Below are 19918 nucleotides of genomic sequence, written 5' to 3' on the forward strand. Positions count from 1 at the left end.
GTTGAGTTGCCAGAATGTCCATTTTAAATTGACCTCCGTGGTTCTGACACCATTTCACCTGGATTAAAAAAAACAAATAATCGCCCTTAAAATTATTGTTTTTAATACTTTTAGTTTATATTTACTTTACGGAAAAATGGGAAGTTATACACTTATAAAGATTTTTATATTTACGTAAAAATTTTCCATTTTACGATCAAACAGTACAAGTAGACTGTGTCTTTAAAAAGTTTTTTTTAGTTTGCTTGAAGCTTCTTTGTCTCAGAGAACATTGCTTCGGTTGTGTTTAGAATACACATTCGTGCAGGCGCTAAAAGATATACACCTTACGGCTTTGAACTCCCATATTTTATAGAAAAGACTTTGGATCAATAATATCTCTATCCCCTATCCTCTCTTTACCAGACTCCACTTTTTGTATGTAATAATCTGTATCTTAGTCTTATCTCATGTACTATTTGAATACCAGTATTATTTATATCCTGCAGTCCAAAAAAATTCTTGTGTAATTTTGACATTCCCCTGTAGAGGACGGAGAGTCCAACATGACGACAAAAAAGTACTATTGTTAATTTTTTTAGTTACTTTATTAGTAAAACATCTCCAACAAACGATTTTATGGACGACGTGTAAACTTGAATTACATTTTCCCGACTGTTGTGCCATTGACATTCTGTATAGCATAATATATACAAGAGTGTACGTGTCATGGTTACGATTTAATAAGAAAATTGATTGGTTTAAATAAATAGTATAACAATATTTTTTATCAAAAATATATATTCCTAGCTTCTATCGGCTATATCGTTACTGTGCTGGTAAAGAGGAAAAACTTGAAGACAAATTTGATAACTTCGAAGTCGATGTAGTTGTGATAAACTCCTGTTAGTATGGAAGTTGCTTGAATGATTTGTCTCAATTTGTAAGCTTTATATACTTATCGATAATGTCAACATGTTGAAATCTTATAAAACAGTAACATTAATTTACCCTGTATACTATATATATATATGTATATTTAATCTATCTTAATCTTTATTACAATATATTATTTTATCTTTTTCTTTGGTTTTCGTTTGAAATCATTCTCAAATAATTCCCATCTTAATATAATCGTCAACGATATCATTAAGTCTTTCCGTGTACAGAGTGTTTGGGTTTACAACGAAGTCTCTCATGCCGGTGTCCTGGCTCAACTGCGGAGCGTCATCCGATTCCACAGTCACTATCAGTAAACAATAGGTAGCCAACAGAAGCCCCACCGGTAATACCTAAAACGAGATATTGTTGCTCATATTATAAAAACTCCAATCTTATAAAATGTAGACAGTATTGTTGCAAAAATATATTGGAAAAAAGAAACTGGTCAATGCTGCAAAGTAAACTTGAATCCATACTAAAGTCAACCCGCAGCATGTTATATAAATTATATTATGTTTTTGAAAACTTAGATTTCCTTTTTTTTTATATTATATATACCTGTTCCACTTCAAAGTCAAAGTCTTCCCTAGAGTACAATTGTTCTGGGTCCAGATGAAATCTCTTGAGAGCCTTAGACAATTCTTCATAGTAATGATCAAAAGACTGTTTGAGGTGCTGATCTCGGAATTTCTTATCTGAACCGTTGAAGATGAAGTACAGAACGTCAACTATAGGGTTTCCTACTTGAAGCATCTGGTAATCCACCGAAATCAATTCTACTTTTCCGCCCTGAAAGTATAAAAAATTAAATGAGATGTAAGACTTTCGCGAGTCATTTATATAAAACTAATATTTTTCGGATTTTTGCTACGCGAATTTTATTACTTTAAAAACTACATAATCCCGACGTTTCGGTTATTTTTCAGCAACCGTGACCGCGGGCCGACGAGATAGTCTTCTCGTCTGCCCGTGATCCGAATCCGAAATACGAAAAATATTAGTTTTATTTGTATAATAAATTTAATAAGAGCACAAGTCAACAATATATCTAAAATGAAAATTTTGTCCCTTAATTATATTTTATTTACTGTAATAATTATTTGAACACTAAAAAAATAGAAATACTATGAAACCTTTTTTTTTGTATGGTTATATGTTGACGTGGCGAGAGAATATTCGGATTATATTTTATTATTTATTTCGTAGTCCTATCATGACTATTTACAAAGTAATGATATAAAAAGAAATATATATATAGTTATCAGACAAAAATAATGTCTGTTATTTAAAGGATAATGACATGTTTCTATTCTTTTTAAAGATAAAGTATATACTAACAATTTTTCGGTGCATCAAATTGCTAGGCCTATAGTCTCCATGGCCTATGACAGGCCGCTTATAAGAGCAGTAAAATTTCTTTAACTCTTTATAGTCTACTAAACCATGCAAAAATTTTGCAAATCGGTCCCGATTCTCTTCTCTTGTTACTTTAAGAGCATTCGAAATTACATTTTTAACGAAATCCGCTGTTTCCTCAGAGTCCCGATGGTCCTTTGCAATGTCTATATTCACAAACTCTTCTGGTTCATTTTGAGAAAAAGCAATTGAAAGTGCGTGGAATCTCGCTAGATTTTCTAAACTTTTGGAAGCGTATTCCCAATCTATCGATTTGAACCTATCATATGTTGTAAAGCCCTTAGCTGTTAGATCTTCAAAAACGTAGATTTCTTTTAAATATTCGTCAGATCCGCCATAGTATTTTGGGGTCACAAATCTATATTCAGCGGGAATATTGTTTTTTTCCTCCAATTCTTTATATTTCTTAAGTATATAATTGTAAAAAAGATTTTCCGTTTCATAGAGCTTATAAGGAGATACTGCTCTTATTTTCTCACCGACCACAGCAACTTTTGCGAACAACTTAAGGTCGTCTTTCCCTGGAGCTTGAATAGTAGCAAGATACAGAGCGCTGGTGTAGTTTGCTCCTCCGCTGGAAATAGCTTTTATCGTGATTTCATAATTCTCATAATTTTGGTCATTTGCAACTTTTTTGAGACAGCTATTCAATATTTCTTCAGAATTTGCCATTATTTGACTTATATTGGGCAAAATTGTATACTGTAAAGGTAATGATAAATTAAAGTTAAAAAAATATTTGGTTTTGAAAATTTCCTAAAACTAAATAATTGAAGCACATCGAACTTATGATATAAATACTAAAATTTGAAAGCATGTACAGCATGATAGATATCTATTCATTTGCTGGAGGCGTGGGTGTTTGTTTGTTTTTTCGAGCAAAGATTACTAAACAGATTTTGATGAAATTTACAGCAATGTATCTTATAAATAAAAATACTACTAAGGCCACAAATTATTAAGAAATATTATGCAATTAATATAAGATCTAGGCATAACAAATATATTGCGTATTAAGTCTGGCAAATTATAGAGCTACCTTCCAATTGGTCACCATATATTGTTCTAATACACTTAATACTTTAATGAGCCTAATTCCAAAGTCAAGGCGGACACGGTCGCAGACAAAAAGTTATGAATTGTTAGTGTGAACATGGATGTTCTCAATATAATGAATAGTTATTATATTTATACCACATTATTAACATAAAACTAATTTGACCATTTACATTTAATTTAGCTTCATACCTAATGACTAACTATTATTTGAAAGCTTTTGATAAACACCTACAGGTTTAAATAAAACCATGGATTTTCGTATATCTCCAATGACTTTGCAAAAAAATTACTTATTTTTAAAGATAAAGAAATTTCATAAGCTCTTGTTATAATATCAGTAGATATCAAACATTGGTGATATAAATATTGCTAATGCAAACAGATAAAAACTAAAGATGTCTCGTTGTTTATAAAACGATATCAACATTTGGTAACAACCAATTTGTATTTTATCTGTCTGGTTACTACAACGACTCCCGTACTCTATAATCTGTACGTATTGAAGGTCACTGGGATTCTGTACTAGTCATGCCATTGTCTCCTCACCACGCACCGTTAAACACGATCGCCTACGGTCTATGTTTGTTAAATATATAGAGTTTTTATTTGACATCATCATTTAATAATTGATTAAATAAATCTGGTTGATCTCAGGTTTATTTTTAATATCTGATTTATTAGAACTGAAAGTTCCTTATGATTTAGTTTCACATTATTACTTATACTAATCAATCTACAGCTGCGGTTGTCATTAAAATATGTAAAGACTTACCAAAAAAAAAACAAACAACTACACTGAACTATGCGGGACAAACGTCTGGCTGACTGGAGTTCTTGTAGAGTACTAAAAAATAACAGGACAAACTTTTACCGAAACTCGACATAGGAACATCTGATTAAATACAGAATCATTTATTACATCGCTACTCAATCAAAGTCACTAAATCCATCATCTGCTATCTAACCATCAATGTATGTCTGACTAAATGTGCCTTATTTTTTTTCATTTCATCTTAAACGTTTGACGTTTCTCACGTTCTAAGGTTCCTTCAAACGAGATCTTTGAAATACTATAATTATTTTTATGTTATGTTTTTAATCTATGATCGTGCATTTAGGTTTTTTCTTTTTAATCGGAATATAAATACAGAACAATATATCTTTTACTGCGACCTCCTATAGTATAATATAGTTGTTGGATTCAACATGTCTACGATCATCGTGGCCGTTGGTTTTTGTTCGCTAACAATCGTTTTACCGATTATTACTGGACCCGCTGAATTGTGTAGGCACTTGTATCTAATCTTTTTATTAAATGTCAAGTCATTATTGTAATGCACGTATTAAAGCATCCGGTTTTTTTTTTACTAATTGCTTCTAAAAAATTCCAAAACAACTGTACATAGCAAACGTTTTATTGCGTCTCTTTAATTTTTTCGGTAAATGATCTTATCTTTTGCGGAAATATTTTGTTCAGAATTTCTCACTGAAGTAAAAAATATGTTAGATCATTCAAGAATGACTTTAAGAAATTAAATTAATTGACGTATTTTAATAATAAACAATATCAAAGGAAAATACAAGAAAAGAAGTTTATAAAACTGTACAGATCATTAATATTGGAATATAAATGTTGAGATAAGGTTTTTTTTTAATTGCTCTCTATGTTTTTTAGCGAAAGGTTTAATTATTCCAATAAATTTCTATTAAATACATTTCGTGTCATAATAAATCTTATTTCATTATTCTCATTACATTCATAAAGTCAACCAGTTAACATAACATGGGATGGCATCCAAAGCGAACATCTTCATTCCTCTTCATTACCTATGACATCCTAAAACTCCTACACTAACACAATCTATGACACTTTTATATTATAAAATCTGCTACTTAATAAATTATTTTCTATGAAACTCTTGAGACCTAACTTACTTGATACATGTATGTGTGTTTCCTGGACGCAATTTTAAGGTATTCAAGACATTAACTATTAAATTGCTTCCCGGAAATTACAATTTATATAATGTATGTGTGCTGTGCCGCTTAGATGGGAGGTATTACATGTTTATTCAAACAGCAATAAAGGCTTACTATTATTATAAGTATAGTAGTCATTAGTCAATACAGTGTACTAGTTTATAGTGCAACAGCCATCACTACAACGATTTATTTGGAAACAAATTAAAAATATGATAATTTAACTGATTACGAATCCGAAATAATAATGTTTTTTTCCATATTGTGATACTCTTTATGGATTTGAACGAAGGTCATCAATATGCTTTATTTACCTAAAGAATAAGGGAATAATCATAGCCGTTGACCATATTGTATTAGCTAAAAATACATACAGCTTACTCACAAATCAGGTTTATGAGATAATTATAAACAAAACAAAACGAGCAGCGGTGGGGCGTTCGTCTGACGGCGCCTCAACTCGTCATGAGATATTAGGTAACAGGGCGCGTGCGACCTCGAGGGTTGCCGGAGACTCACTGACGAGCAGCGAGATCAATAGTAAATAATATAACTAAGTACATGAAAATGTTTTTAAATGTCAAGGTCATACTTTGTAAGAAAATGAAATTGCTTATTTCATTCACTAACAACGTTCTCGAGATGAAGCCTCATTTTTTGAGTGTACCAACACATTCAAGTTGTATAAATTTTTAAATATGCTACGGGATTTATTTTTTTTAATATTATGTTGGGATCTATCAATATATTTTAAGCAATAGTTAATAATACTTTCTAATATTAGATTATTGTTTTGGTTAAAATATTCTTAATATTTAAGAACTTATTAATCCAGATAAATATGTCTCTAGTGTTGTATGATACATTGCATCAGAGTCTAATAATTATACAGCGCTATTACCCGCAACGCTGTGTTTTAACACACACTATAACAATAGAAAAAATGTATATACAACCTTTTAAGAATAGAGAAGACTATTATGAGGAAAAAGGTCGAGGCTATGATGAGGAAAAAGGTTGTCATAATGATAAGTTTATTACGATTGACAGTGAAAACCGTCACAGAAGATATTTGTTTTTCATTTGGAATAAAAGCCTATTTCATCGAATATAGGGCTATATCACTAGTAATATTATAACAACCCCTTCCCCTAGTCAAAAATCAAATTTATACAGCCAAGTAACAATAAAATAAACAGTAACATATACAAAAATAAAAATAAAAAATACTTTAGATTCCTAAAAGAGAAAACACAACAAGAACAATTTAAAAGGACACATGTTCTTAAGACAAAAACTTTATTTTGGTTCTGAGATGATTTAGACTACACCCCTGTTCTTATAAATAGAATCGAAATCAGAATTACTTATGTACTTAAAACACCTCAGCAATTACTTTATAATAAGAGTAGAATATAATATACAGCTTTTTATCAATATATTTCAGTTTGAGACAACTTGGTATGAAAGTTTTATTCATTGCGTTGTTTGCAGAGTATGTAACTCATTCCGTTCTCCTGATATACTTATTGGGAACCCTTAAGTATTCACAAAGAGTATCGCCTCCTCGTTTTTATGACAATTGTATTGACCACTTATTAAATTATTCATCTCTGCCAAGACTGGAAAGCTAGAAGACTAGTATTTTCCTAATTGCTATCTATTCAACATTTGGGAAACCAAGAAATATACCCTGGGAGATCAGGGTTTTTCATTCAAACAGCTTTTTATGGCTTAGACTCTAAGCCATAAAAAGCTCTAAGCCTTACAGAGCTCTACCCTCGCTAAAGCGATTATTGTTACCGTAAAGGTAATACGACTTTATTTATATTTCAAATCTTTTCAACGCAATAGTAATATAACCAGACTAAATAATTCAGAATTATATACACGGACAGTCAAAATCACAAGTCCTGCTTCATAGAATACGCCTTGTCAGAGTAGCTTAATTCCCAGTACCAGCCCCGGCTTCGCAAGGACTCTTTACAAAAAATATTAAATTGCCTATTTAAATTTGAGAATTATTAAACTTATATTATAATAACTTACAATAGTACGCCCGATTTAAATGATTTAAAAAGTAATTTACAGATACTAATATAGGCTTGAAAACGAAGTAATTTATTTTGATAAGACCCAATAGCGTATTTATGCAAATAGGTTCCGCATAAACACTTTATTGGGAAGCATAAGGAATAACATAAGGAATGCCAATCTTTAAAAGTTGTAAAATGTATATAGTATATTGTCCCTAAGGTATAGACATGTCACCACGGACTTTTCTGTAGACCTATATAAGATACATAATTCCACCTTATATTATTTTGTTAGATCTCAAAGACTTTAGGAAGCGTTTTCGTTAAAAGCTCTCAGACGGCTCATGTTTTCCCGGCATCTCCAACAAATATCGTTAATGTACACACAAGTAAATACAAAAACTTTACAAATTATATACTAAAACCTTCCTCGAAAATCACGGTGTTGAGTGGTTATAACTGTTTGATAATCGGTGTAGTAGTTTTTCCGTTTATCGTGAACAGACAGACAGACAGACGCGGCGAGGGAGTTGGTTTTATATTATGTATTGATGATGATTGAGATATCGTAATATTCTTTTAAGGACGGAGCAAGTGATTAAGAAACACAACCAAAAAAAGATTCATCTCTCGGTTCCTAAATATGTATAAATACAATTATGTTATAAATTACATAGATTATGTTACATGATATGATATTGCTTACAACGAACATATATACTTTTTTGTTACCAATTGTATAAAAATTCACTTTTAAAGTACACTTGGAAGTGAACCTTAACTCTTATATTTACAAAGTAAAGCAATTTACTTTTTATATTTATTTATGTTGACAATACTAAAAAATATTTTGTATAAGTTCATTATGTGTTATGATGACGGTCAACTAAATTATACCAAGGAATTTAAAAAGAATTGGGAAATTCCAAAGCTTGCCCTTTTTCTTTTTTGAATTTCAAAAATATATATCGACGCTAACAGCATTAATGACGAATGCACCATAATAATAACGTGAGGCTGTCATCAATTATTATAAAAACTTAGTGGTATTCATAATGACTGTTAAAGGTAAAACGAAATCAAAGACTGTTTAAAAGGAGAATAGATGTTTGAATTTTGACATAAATAACAGATTTGGACGCACGACAGCAGAGTTCAGCGAGTGCGCACCATTGAAGAATGTTAATATGAAGAACCTTCGAGAAATACAAGAACATTTAGGAGAATTGAAGTTTCATTTTAAAATAACATGGAACGCGCTGAAAGAAGTGACATTAGTGACGTCAGTTAGGCTGACGTGTCTTTTTGTAAAAACAACGAATTTGTAATAAATCAGATATATATGTTTATTCAGTTTTTTTTTTAATTACATTACTGACTAATAAGTTAATAATGTTTAGTTACTGGCATATTCTGAGCTGCGAGTTGTGTGATTTTAGCTTTCAAATAAAAATAAAAATATTTCTGTCCAGGCCTTGAAAACTACCAAGAAATATCTAGAAATATTAAAATTACTTATCAATCATTCCAGTTGCCCTTTGGTTCCGACAGGTGTTCCAAGGCTGGATTATTCAGTATGCAAACCTTTCACCGTAAACAGAAACAAAGGCCAAAACTCCAAATTCAGTGCCATATAAAAATATCTCACCCCGTCACTCAATGTCCGATATATTATACGATGTAACTTTTGAAAACCTATGAAAATATGAGACAAGTATCACACCCTTCTATTTTAAGGATTGCGTGATAAGCACGAGTTTGAAACGTTACCCTCACAGCCGTCCTTTGCGTAAGCCGGTAGCAGGTTTATATTGACGATTTCTAATATAGACTGGTAGGCTTTACGCACCACCTTCTCCACTTTTATAGCCCATTGCAGAAGATTCTCGCCAGTGACCTGCACCCGATCTTTAAGCTGCAATAAGGTGATATTTCCCAAATCCCTCCAATGTGGTCAAAGCTTGGTCGCGAGAAACTAAGGTCAGTGCTTGCCTGAGCTTTGATCCAACCGTGAGCTTTCATGATAACCTCAAACTGGATTTTGTAGGTCGATCATGAAGATTTCCTACAATAGGCGGCACTTTAAATCCAGGAGGCGAAGTTGCAGCAGCCACAAATATAACCACTCCTTTCCTAAGCTTCGGGTCGTAGGGAGTCCTCTTAATATCAACAGTCCATGACTCAGCTTTCTGGTCTTCTAGAGACCTGGTCCTCTACCACGCCCTTAATCAGAAGCATTAGTTCCTCCGGGCTGCGTGGCCGCTCCTCTTTCTGACTCCAATTGTTAAGAGCTAGAGTTTAATCAACAATTAAAGAACGCCACAAAGCCGAAAACACAAATATTAACTCTATAAACATGAGATCAAAATATAGAATGGTTATGAAAAAAATTAATTAACTGACAAACACATCTATATATTAACATAATGAAATGATTTTCTCGTTCTGCATCCTTGCGTACGACTATAAATCATTGTATAACATTTGACTTTTTTATTTTTATTACAAAACGATTATGGCGACATTTCACATATGATTTTTTATGTTTCCGGCATCTTGTTTATTTTTTTTTTATTGAGTTATTCAGGCATGAGAAACTACCCATCGTATTAGTGCAGTAAACTTAGTAATACTTTACATTACCGACCGAGTACTGACAGTCATAAAGCCACCTATCCGAAAAACGTAACATGTTTGTTTTGACGATCGACATATAGAACGATGAAACTATCGCTGTCTGATTGACAAAGTTTTTATATTTCTTCAATGCCCTTATTATTGTGGACATAAAAAACCTTCGGCTCATATATTTTATACATGACATCCTAACAAGTTTAACTAAACTTTTAATGAAATCAATAGAAAAATAAAAATTCCTTGAATATATCATAATAAATAAAATTAAAATCTTGTTTATTATCGAGTCCATAAATATAAACTCGTTATCTGATCTGCGGCTACATTATAATTCTCAAATCTGGTGAAGTAAGATCAATGTGAGATTGTATTAAAATGAATTGGATAATTTCTTTACTAACTGTGACAATCTTAATGAATCGGATTGATGCTGTAATATATTATTTAAACGGTAAGTCCATTTGTTGAACTCATAATATTTTGACCAAAACTAATAAAAGAGACTTAATATTTTCCTGCTTTTAGACACGGAGTATAACCGCATGCCTCCTGTGTTCAAATTAGACGACTACCAAGCTTGTCTCCGTAAGACAGACGGTATTTACTGTACAGTGGAATTTAATTTGGTGTCCAACACTGAAAGTGAACTTCTACAATTGATTAAAGTACGTTTTGTCACCCAAATTCTTTTTCAATATTTGTATGTATATTTTTGTGTTATAAAAATAACAGATCAAATCTCCGACGTGAATATCAACTTATTATAGCATGGTTATTATTTTTTCAAACCATCATCAGTACATATATATATAAACAGTATTTTAAATTATTAAAATTTTCTCATAATGTAATAGTTGTATTATATAAAGAGTCCTTGCTTTTTTCACTTTTAGTTTCCTACCATTAATATAATTGAACTCTGTCAAAACAAATAAATTAAGAACATCAAAATATACAGATTTTTTTGTCATTTTCTAGGAATATTCCGAACAAACACGAACACATTATAATCATTCACAATTAACTCACGGCATTTGTGTCAATGACCGTTGTCAAAATTATATAAGAAGTGCTAGTCTCGCCCAACGTTCGTCCCTGGAGCAATGTCTCAATGACATATTTATAAGGGAATACCAATTGACAACTCAAGTGACAGAATTCACATGTTCAAGCAGATATCAGTCTAGAGAGGAATTTGACACGCTTGATAAAGCAGTAGCGATACTGGTAATCATTATTTTGGGGTTAAATATAACCGGGAGTTTATATGATATACGATATAAAAAACAAGCAACAGGTTGGTTCATCGCAAAGAATAAATGTAGCTTATTTGAAAACTTCAGTAGCCTCATAATATTATTGTTGCAGACGAAGGTTTCCTGCTCTGTTTTTCACTACCACGCAATTGGAAACGACTCACAACATATGCAAGCGAGTCAGACTCTCGAATAGAAAGATTCAAATCACTCAATGGGATACGGTATAAAACATACAACATTGAGTTATATTTTAAAATTAACGTAAAGCTAGAGTATATTATAATACGTAGCTACAAATACACAAAACTTTGTTTCTTTGCAGATGTATCATTTTATTCGGTGTAGTGATGGTTCACAGCACATGGCCCATGATACGAGCGGGAGAAAACTCTCATCATTTGGAGCTGGTGAGCAAAACTGGATGTTGGCGATAAATATAAAATTACATAGCAATTTATAATTATTTTCTATATTTTTTTCTGTTACAGATGTATTATAAATTGAGACAGAACTTTTTACTGAGTGGCTCCTTGGCGATACAGTCCAATATTGTCATATCGGGATTTCTGTTGGCCTACAATATGGAAGTTTTTTCGGAAACCAATAATATCAACTGGTACATTATACCAAAGGTCATAATACTGAGATATTTAAGGTACATTCATACTTTATTATAATTTCATAATCAATCTATGATTTATAATTGATTTTTTTTTTCATACGAAAATCATAGTTTTACGTAAATGTGTACTTTTGTAAATCTTAGATATCATGTTTATAATTTGAATGAAATCTACTACTATAGTTTTTCTAAATAATAATATAAATAGTAATAAATAGTATAGTTTTTTTGAATAAATAAAGTAAATATTCTGTAGTATAAACAGGAAAATATTTTCTGTTGCAGACTTACACCAATTTACGCTCTCGTGGTAGCGTTGAATGCTTCGTGGATAAAATTTCTTGAACGTGGTCCGCTGTGGCAGGTATTGTAACAGATCGCTGGAATAATACGACAATATCTTTATAATTTAATATGTTTTTTTTATATGACCAGGTATCCGTTCAACGTTTGTTGTCTCATTGTAGAAGCGATTGGTGGCGTAACCTCCTTTACATAAATAACTATAAATACCATGCTGTCTGTTTAATGCCTACATGGTAAATAAACTAATCATTATTTTTTTTGTTCTGTACATTTAACTTACAGTATATAATATGATTGTTATCAGTCTAAAACATTTTTTTTCATGTTAATATAATATAATAATTAAACATTTACGTATGTTTATTATATATTACACATGTATTCAAAATTCATTAGACCTGTTTCCGATGTAATGTTAAATAATATTAAGTCGCGAATAGCATATACATAATGAGATCTAAGACTTTCGCGAGTTTTATTCATTTAAATGAAACTAATATTTTTCGGATATACTACGCGTGCTTTATTTTTTGTTAAAACTACGTAGATGGCACATCTCGTCTGCCCGTGATCACGGTTGCTGAATAGTAAGCGAAACGTCGGGAGTATGTATATTAGTTTCATTTTTTATAGTATATATATTAGTTTCATTTAAAAGCATAAACATGTTTTGATTTGAATGTTTTAAACGAAGTCGTCCAATCTCTAATGTAGGTCTTTAAATGTATAGATAATACCTTTAAACCTCAACATGGAGCGTACGAAGATAAGTTAATAAAAAATATCGCTCTTATTACTCAGGTATCTGGCAGTGGACATGCAGTTGTTTTGCCTCGGGATCATATTGTTTGTACTTTTAAGAAAAAAAAGCTATCAAAAACCTGTTCTGATAACAATCTTGATCTTAGGAATGATTACCATAGCCGTTCATACTTACGTCCGTGATCTAAACGCAATATTCATGATATCACCTCAGTACGTATACTCATGTTATTAAAGTTATTTATAAAATTTTATTAAAAAATTGTTCGAATATACAAGTTAAAAGGAAATGCCTTAAACTCGTCTTGTAAACGTAGGCTACAGAAACAAATAACTCTACTTCTTCTTATCTTGTAAGCAAGAAAAATATAATCCTGAACTCTTAATGCATAATTATAGCTGAATATTACAAACATAGATATTATCCTCCAACGAACTCTCAGCTGGTTCATACATAGCTCTTTTTCGTTCGTTTGTTAACAGTGAAACGAATATTAGATTGACGAGTAACAAACAGTTTGATCGAATCTAATACGGGTTTTTCGTGAGTGAAACTCTCTAACTCGATACACTTCTTGATATATTCGAGTTACTATTTGTATTAAATTACAAACTGTGCCTGTTTTAATTTATGTTGCATTAAATAAGTAATATTTTAACTTTAAATGATAACAAATAAGATATATACCTATTCGTTCGTTGCCTTCCTCCCTTGTCAATCATATAATTGTATATACCAGAATCATCATTTAAAATTATTTGAATGTGTGTTTACGTCGTTTATCTTTCAGAGAATGTAGAAATCTTTTTGAGACCGATTCTACATTTAACGAAACTTATAAAATGGGTCACACAAATGTACCCAGCTTCATTATTGGTATGATGGCTGGCTATTACGTATACGAATCTCAAAAAAGTGGACTGAAGTTATCAAGTAGTAGGGTTAGTATAAAGCCTTAAATTCATTTTACAAATTAATCTTCTATATACCCTAATCTTGCAACTGCATTTTTTCTGTGTACCTTAATCTAGAAACAAATGATGCTCACAGATTACATTTTTTTAATTTATGCTTTAGTTAATCCAAATCAAATTATATGTAAGTAAATAAAAGTTCGTTTTTGGTTCTAGATATTGCAGTTCATGTACTGGTCTCTGGTCCCTCTGGGAGCAGTCTTGATGTTCTCCGGAGAGCTTTTCTATCGAGACGCCCCACGGGATCCTGTAGCGGTGCGAGCCGCCTATGCAGCTCTCTCCAAACCCTTGTTCGGAACTTTATTAGCTCTGCTCATTGTTGGAACAATATTTAAGATTGACAGTTAGTTTAAAACACTTATGACATATTCCACCCAAATATTCAAAATCATTAATATTATGACTATATAACATTGTTAATTCGTAGAGTGTGATTTTTTTAAGTCTGGTTGCTTCTGTAAAACCCAAAGTCCGTATTACAATAAATTTGAATAATTTAGTCAATTTTTTAAGAGGAAAAAGGTTTTGTGTAGAGACGTAAGTTCAGTGTAAGTTCTTTTCGTAGCATTTCTTTATTGATTTTTCCTTTTTTCAGCTTCCCTTTTCTTCTTTTTTCTACTTCTTCATTTATTCTATGACGTCTGTATTCGTTTTCATAGCAACCGACAGAAAGATTTCACATCTTTTTATTTTATTTATTATGTGAATGGAAAACACTTTGTTACATGAGATATATATATTTCTATAATTGCTAAAATAATACAATATATATCTATTTCAAAATTAGTAGTTTCCAAAATATGTAAGAATAGAACTACTTAATATATTTTAATCATTGTGTGTTTTTCCAGATCTCTACCGTAAAGTATTAGAATCCAATCTCTGGACCATCCCAAACCGACTGAATTTTTGCGTATTTCTCGTAAACTTTACTCTTATAAAGCTGTATGTAGGAAAGATGCAGTCTTTAATCGTGATTTCTAATACGACTATGGTAAGTTCTAGAAGGATTTTGAATGTTTAAGATTTATTTGAGAACCTTACATCTCACAGAACATGCTACATAATGGCTACTGTCGCGTCGTCTGAAAAAATTGGTTTTGCTAAGTAGTTTCCCCCATCATAAGATACTTAGTATTACAAAATAAAATGGTACCACAAAAAGGATTTTATTAGCAACGAGGAAGAACCTATTGTAGCTTCTAGCATTCTTTTCGCCAATCTAGCGGTATATTTAAGAACTACTGCACATTTATTTTCTACGAAAAGTACGCATTGTTTTTATAAAATGTATTACCACAAATTGAAACTTTATCCTTTTATATCTTTGTAGGTGCTTTTGGCATTTTCGACGATTGTGGCATCTTTTGTGGTGGCTGTACCACTTTGGATGCTTGTAGAGATGCCCTGCGCTAGAGTTACAAAGTACTATTTTACGCGAAGATTTTTCAAAAAACTGAATAAAAATGAGTGTAAGTAGTAGGAATCAGCAGTAAGTAATGATAAAAAATAAAAAAAAAACTTAATGCAATTCACTCCTTTGATTGTAACAAAATAAAATAAAAAACATTTTTTCTTTTATCTAAACAAAGTCAAAATATTTTAATGCTATATATTAAAACATACTGCTATTTACTAGTTATACTATTTCTTGCAGGAACCGTCACACCGCGTTTGAAAAGACACATTTGAAGAAGAAAAACAAGAAGAACATTTGAAGAATATTGGGATATTTTAATTGACTAATAATTAACAAAAAAAAATGCCATGTATAAAAAAAATCTGAAATTACATAGAATATTTTTGCAAGTATTGCAATATTATATCGAGTCGAAATGTCTTCAAGATTTCTTCAAAAATGGAGGGTAATGAGAATGTTCATATTTTAGTAAATATATATGACATTATATTAATTTTTATGATAATACTATTTATTCTTTTTCTTATTTCTTCCTAAAATTCCTTAAAATTAGTTTGATTATAAAATTGTTTTCCTAAAATATTTTTTAAAAACGGATAAAGTTAATCGAATTTAACATATCCCTTCTCGATAAAATCGTCCACGACATCATTGATTCGTTCAACGTATAATGTTTTCTGGCTCGCAGTCATGTCTTCAAGATTCAACAGCTTAATTCCTGAGGCGACTTCCTTGTCCACGAACAGTGTCATGAAAGAACACAAACTTTGATACAGCCCTAGCGGCAAGACCTGAAAAACAAATACATCGAAACTATATCTTTGTAGACATGTACCTTAATGTTTCACTTCTATCTCTACCTGTTCCACTTCGTTATCGAAGTCCTCCCTGGGGTATATCCCAGCAGGATCGAGTCCGAATCTTATAAGTGCTTTACATAATTCCGCGTAGTAGTGTTCCAAGCATCGCTTCAAGTACTTATCTCGGAATTTCTTATTTGAACCAATAAAAATTAAATACACAATGTCAACTATGGGGTTGCCGAGGCTTAACATTTGATAGTTAACTGCTATAACTTCCAAATGGCCGTCCTGCAATTCATTTAAAATAATAGTGCGTCTCTTCATATTGTTCATTAAATGAGAAATTTTTCAATAAAAAAATATTGAACAAAGATTATAATTCTTTATAAGACCTATAAGTGTTGTATAAGACTATTGTTTATTCGTTTGATCACTCCTTTTTTAATGAGAAGTGAAAAATGCAAGTAGGTATCTTCCAAAGTAATTGCTCAATACCTTAACAAAAGGGTGTAAAAAAAATAATTTTAACAAGGCTAACGCCTAATTAAAATAAAATGATACCGGCTAACTAAACTGTCCTACACAATCTAAATTATATCCACTTTATTTTCTATTAATTCTTACAAAAACTTCATGCCGTCCTTCCTATTTGTGACGTCAATAAATGATATTACAACTGGCCTTCTCGTTTGCTAGTTTGGATGTTTATATTTGCTAATTTTGACCAGGAATACAAGGTTTTCCTACTGTATTGATGGTGGACAAGAGATGTTTCAAACTTTTTGGCAATGGGGGAGAAGTCACACTTATCTGGCCCTACTAGTGGGAGACAGCAGATTACCAGACATTACCGTTTTATGAGATCCCAAATGGTAATGACTCACCAACTTCCGGTGCATCAAGTTGCTGGGTCTGTAGTTACAGTGGATGATGAAGGCTCGGCTGTGTGGCATGTAATATTTGTTTTTGTCATTTCTTTTAAATAATTGAACAAAAATTCTTTTGAGGAGACTTCTATTCTCTTCTTTCACAACTTGAAGCGCAGATGAAAAGGCGTATTCTATGATGCTCTCTATACCAGTAGAATCGATGTTGCTGGACAAAATAGTCAAATTTTGGAAACCCTCTAGATCATCCTCTGACAACGCAATGGACAACGCGTGAAATTTCGCAAGATTTTCTAAACTTTTGGAAGCATATTCCCAGTCTATAAAGTTTAAGTTGTCATTTGTTACGAAACCTTTAGCTGTTAAATCTTCGAGGACAAGTATTTCTTTTAAATATTCATCTGAACCATAGTAGAACTTGGGGGTGACGAGTCTGTGTTCAGGAAGAATGTTATTTTTATCCTCCAATAGCTTGTACTTTCTTAGAAGCTTGTCATAGAAGAAATATTCCATTTCAAAGAATGGAAGGATTGCTCTCATTGTAAGGTCAGGCGCTGGGACTTTCACATCTAACACCAGAACATCCTTCCCTTGAGATTTTAAAGTGACTTGATATAGAAATGTAGTGTAGTTATTTTCATTTTCTGACGCTGATTGTATATCAATGTGATAGTTTAAATAGTCTTGCTCTTCCGCCACCTTATCGAGAATTTCTGTTAAGATTTCTATTGATCTCTCCATTTCTAAACAAACACTCGAACGTTTCTGAAAACAAAAATAATACAATAATTAAACGAAGAGCAAACACTTACAGCATTTTCACTTATAATTATCTCGACAAATCATTTAAAGTATTTTCCATAAAAACAAAATATTTCTGTTGCAAATACAAGATTAAAACAAACAAAAATGCTAAGCACATTGCTGCAATAAAAATAAAATAGTATTGATATTAATAAACTCACTATACAATAAATAATAATGACACTGAACTGATCGGTAACCCGTCAAATAGGTATCAAGTATCGTTGCTGATAGACAAAACGTTTTATAAACCAGACAACATTAACAGACCATTAGATTTTCGGATAAGATTAGATAAATATGTGATGTGAAAACAACAATTTGGATGATAAGTCAATTAGAAAAGTGTGGAGAAGTGCGAGGATGGCTTAGGAGAGGATTCTGTACAAAATAAAAATCAGAAAGATTGTGACTACAAATTACCTGGTTGTAAACGGACTGCGGCTTCTGTGTTGGTTCGGCTTCGGCTTAGCTTGGAGTTATATTTACTTCAAATTACTGCCGGAATGATGAGATCTAAGAGTTCCGCGAGTATTCATTTAAATACAACTAATATTTTTCGGATTTTACTACTCGTATTTTATTTAAATTTACTATAGGTTGATAATGTAGGTCATACTCCAACTTTAGAAGGAATAGTAGATAGCTTTTTAAACGATCTAAATAGATAGCCAACAGATCAGTAACGTCAAAAAAGCTTGGATTTACGTCAACTACGTAACTTCACGTTTAAATTGGCCTTTCTTCGATTATGATTTTAATAAAACCCTTTTGTCAAAATGAGATGCAGGCATCATAAATATGTTGAAGTTGTGGCTCGGGCTCGAGCTGTCGGCTGATCCATCGGTTTTATTCAGGGATCGCAATAGTTTTGGGATGAGTGTAAAAAGGCCATCGGAGCTTCATAAACATCTAAGAGTTTCCAAGAGATATATCATGGGGAAATTCCATGATGACGTTGTTACATCGCTTTCAGAAGAAAGATGCACCAGATCTAGAGTCAAGGCTTCAATTTCATAAGCAGTTTATGATAGGAGCACAAAGTAGTCTGTTACTACTCTGGTAGGGTTAGGATTACATAAGAAGGCACAAGATACGGATATATTGAAGTCTTTTTTCGGCAAGACGAGAATAATAAATATAAGATGCATGTTATGAGTTTAGAGATGCAGAACGAGTGGTTAGGCATAGGAGATTTTTGCATCCCATTAGCACCGTAATGGCGCATCTTAATTCATGATTGCTAAAATTTTATCTCAATGCGTTTCATAGAACTCTCCCAGATCAAAGTAATTTATTCAGATAGGGCAAAGGTACCGAAAAAACTTGGTATATCTGGGGGAAGGCAGTTGGAACTGCTAAGCATTTGCTGGTGGGATGTAAGGTACTCCTGGATAGCGGTCAATACTCGTATATTAATATCGTAATAGCTCTGATTTGACTTTTTTCAAAGGTGAGAAATTGATGGTTAAAATCTATTTATCAAATCAAATTCAAAACATTTCATTTACAAAAGAAATGTATTGATGAAATTCATTTATAAATACTGTATTTTTATAAAAAAAAATAATAATTTTGTATTCAAGAAAAACTTTCTCCAACGGTACCCTGTTGCAAAAATAAATTGAATTTTTATTTATTTATTAATTATTTTACATATACGGCCTAGGCTTCAAAATTGTCTTTGTCTCATAATTATTCCATATATTCCGTATTTCGTTAAAATAATATAATAACACTTAGAATTCATCGAGGGTTTTCTCAAGGCTGCAATGAACCCTAATAGGGCACAGCACATTAAGGGCTCTCTGTCCATTCGAACACTTACCTTTTAATATTATACATATTAAAAAACTTACTCTTTTCTGTTGAATTACTAATGTTTGTTAATCATTCAAAATTAATTCTTATAACTCTGACCAGTACCTAATTCATGGGTTGTTTTATACTGTGATAGAAAATAAATAAAAAATTATATATTCCTAATGAGACCTATACCTATCTTCTTGATTTCTGGTATAAAGTTTAATT

General features: G+C 31.7%; 3 protein-coding genes across 4 annotated transcripts; 1 reads left to right on the forward strand and 2 right to left on the reverse strand.

Moving 5' to 3' along the window:
* Window positions 1-565: 565 nt before the first annotated feature.
* Window positions 566-5906, reverse strand: LOC116771896 (uncharacterized). 2 transcript variants are annotated; one of them, XM_061528125.1, is made up of 5 exons: window positions 5762-5888; window positions 4169-4240; window positions 2260-3039; window positions 1480-1710; window positions 566-1271 (listed from the first exon to the last, which is right to left on the reverse strand). In XM_061528125.1, exons 3-5 carry the CDS (start codon window positions 3007-3009, stop codon window positions 1089-1091), a joined length of 1164 nt encoding a protein of 387 aa, XP_061384109.1. In that variant the 5' UTR covers window positions 3010-3039; window positions 4169-4240; window positions 5762-5888; the 3' UTR covers window positions 566-1088. The 2 variants fall into 2 exon arrangements, with proteins under 2 accessions (XP_061384109.1, XP_032519781.2); XM_032663890.2 differs by lacking the exon at window positions 4169-4240 and having other exon boundaries at window positions 5762-5906.
* Window positions 5907-10347: 4441 nt separating this feature from the next.
* Window positions 10348-15661, forward strand: LOC116772211 (O-acyltransferase like protein-like). The gene is made up of 14 exons (XM_032664318.2): window positions 10348-10500; window positions 10575-10714; window positions 11028-11346; window positions 11418-11529; window positions 11631-11715; window positions 11797-11963; window positions 12216-12294; window positions 12366-12469; window positions 13038-13211; window positions 13790-13940; window positions 14130-14316; window positions 14825-14967; window positions 15307-15445; window positions 15631-15661. Coding segments are annotated over exons 1-14 (1878 nt in total). The 5' UTR covers window positions 10348-10424; the 3' UTR covers window positions 15633-15661.
* A 329-nt stretch (window positions 15662-15990) lies between these two features.
* On the reverse strand, window positions 15991-18113 carry LOC116772054 (uncharacterized). The gene is made up of 4 exons (XM_032664086.2): window positions 18049-18113; window positions 17081-17848; window positions 16254-16484; window positions 15991-16184 (listed from the first exon to the last, which is right to left on the reverse strand). The coding sequence occupies exons 2-4, from the start codon at window positions 17822-17824 to the stop codon at window positions 15996-15998; spliced, it is 1164 nt and encodes a 387-aa protein (XP_032519977.2). The 5' UTR covers window positions 17825-17848; window positions 18049-18113; the 3' UTR covers window positions 15991-15995.
* Between the last annotated feature and the right edge of the window lie 1805 nt (window positions 18114-19918).

This window comes from Danaus plexippus, assembly GCF_018135715.1.
Source record: "Danaus plexippus chromosome 16 unlocalized genomic scaffold, MEX_DaPlex mxdp_23, whole genome shotgun sequence".
Classification (NCBI taxonomy): Eukaryota; Metazoa; Arthropoda; class Insecta; order Lepidoptera; family Nymphalidae; genus Danaus; species Danaus plexippus.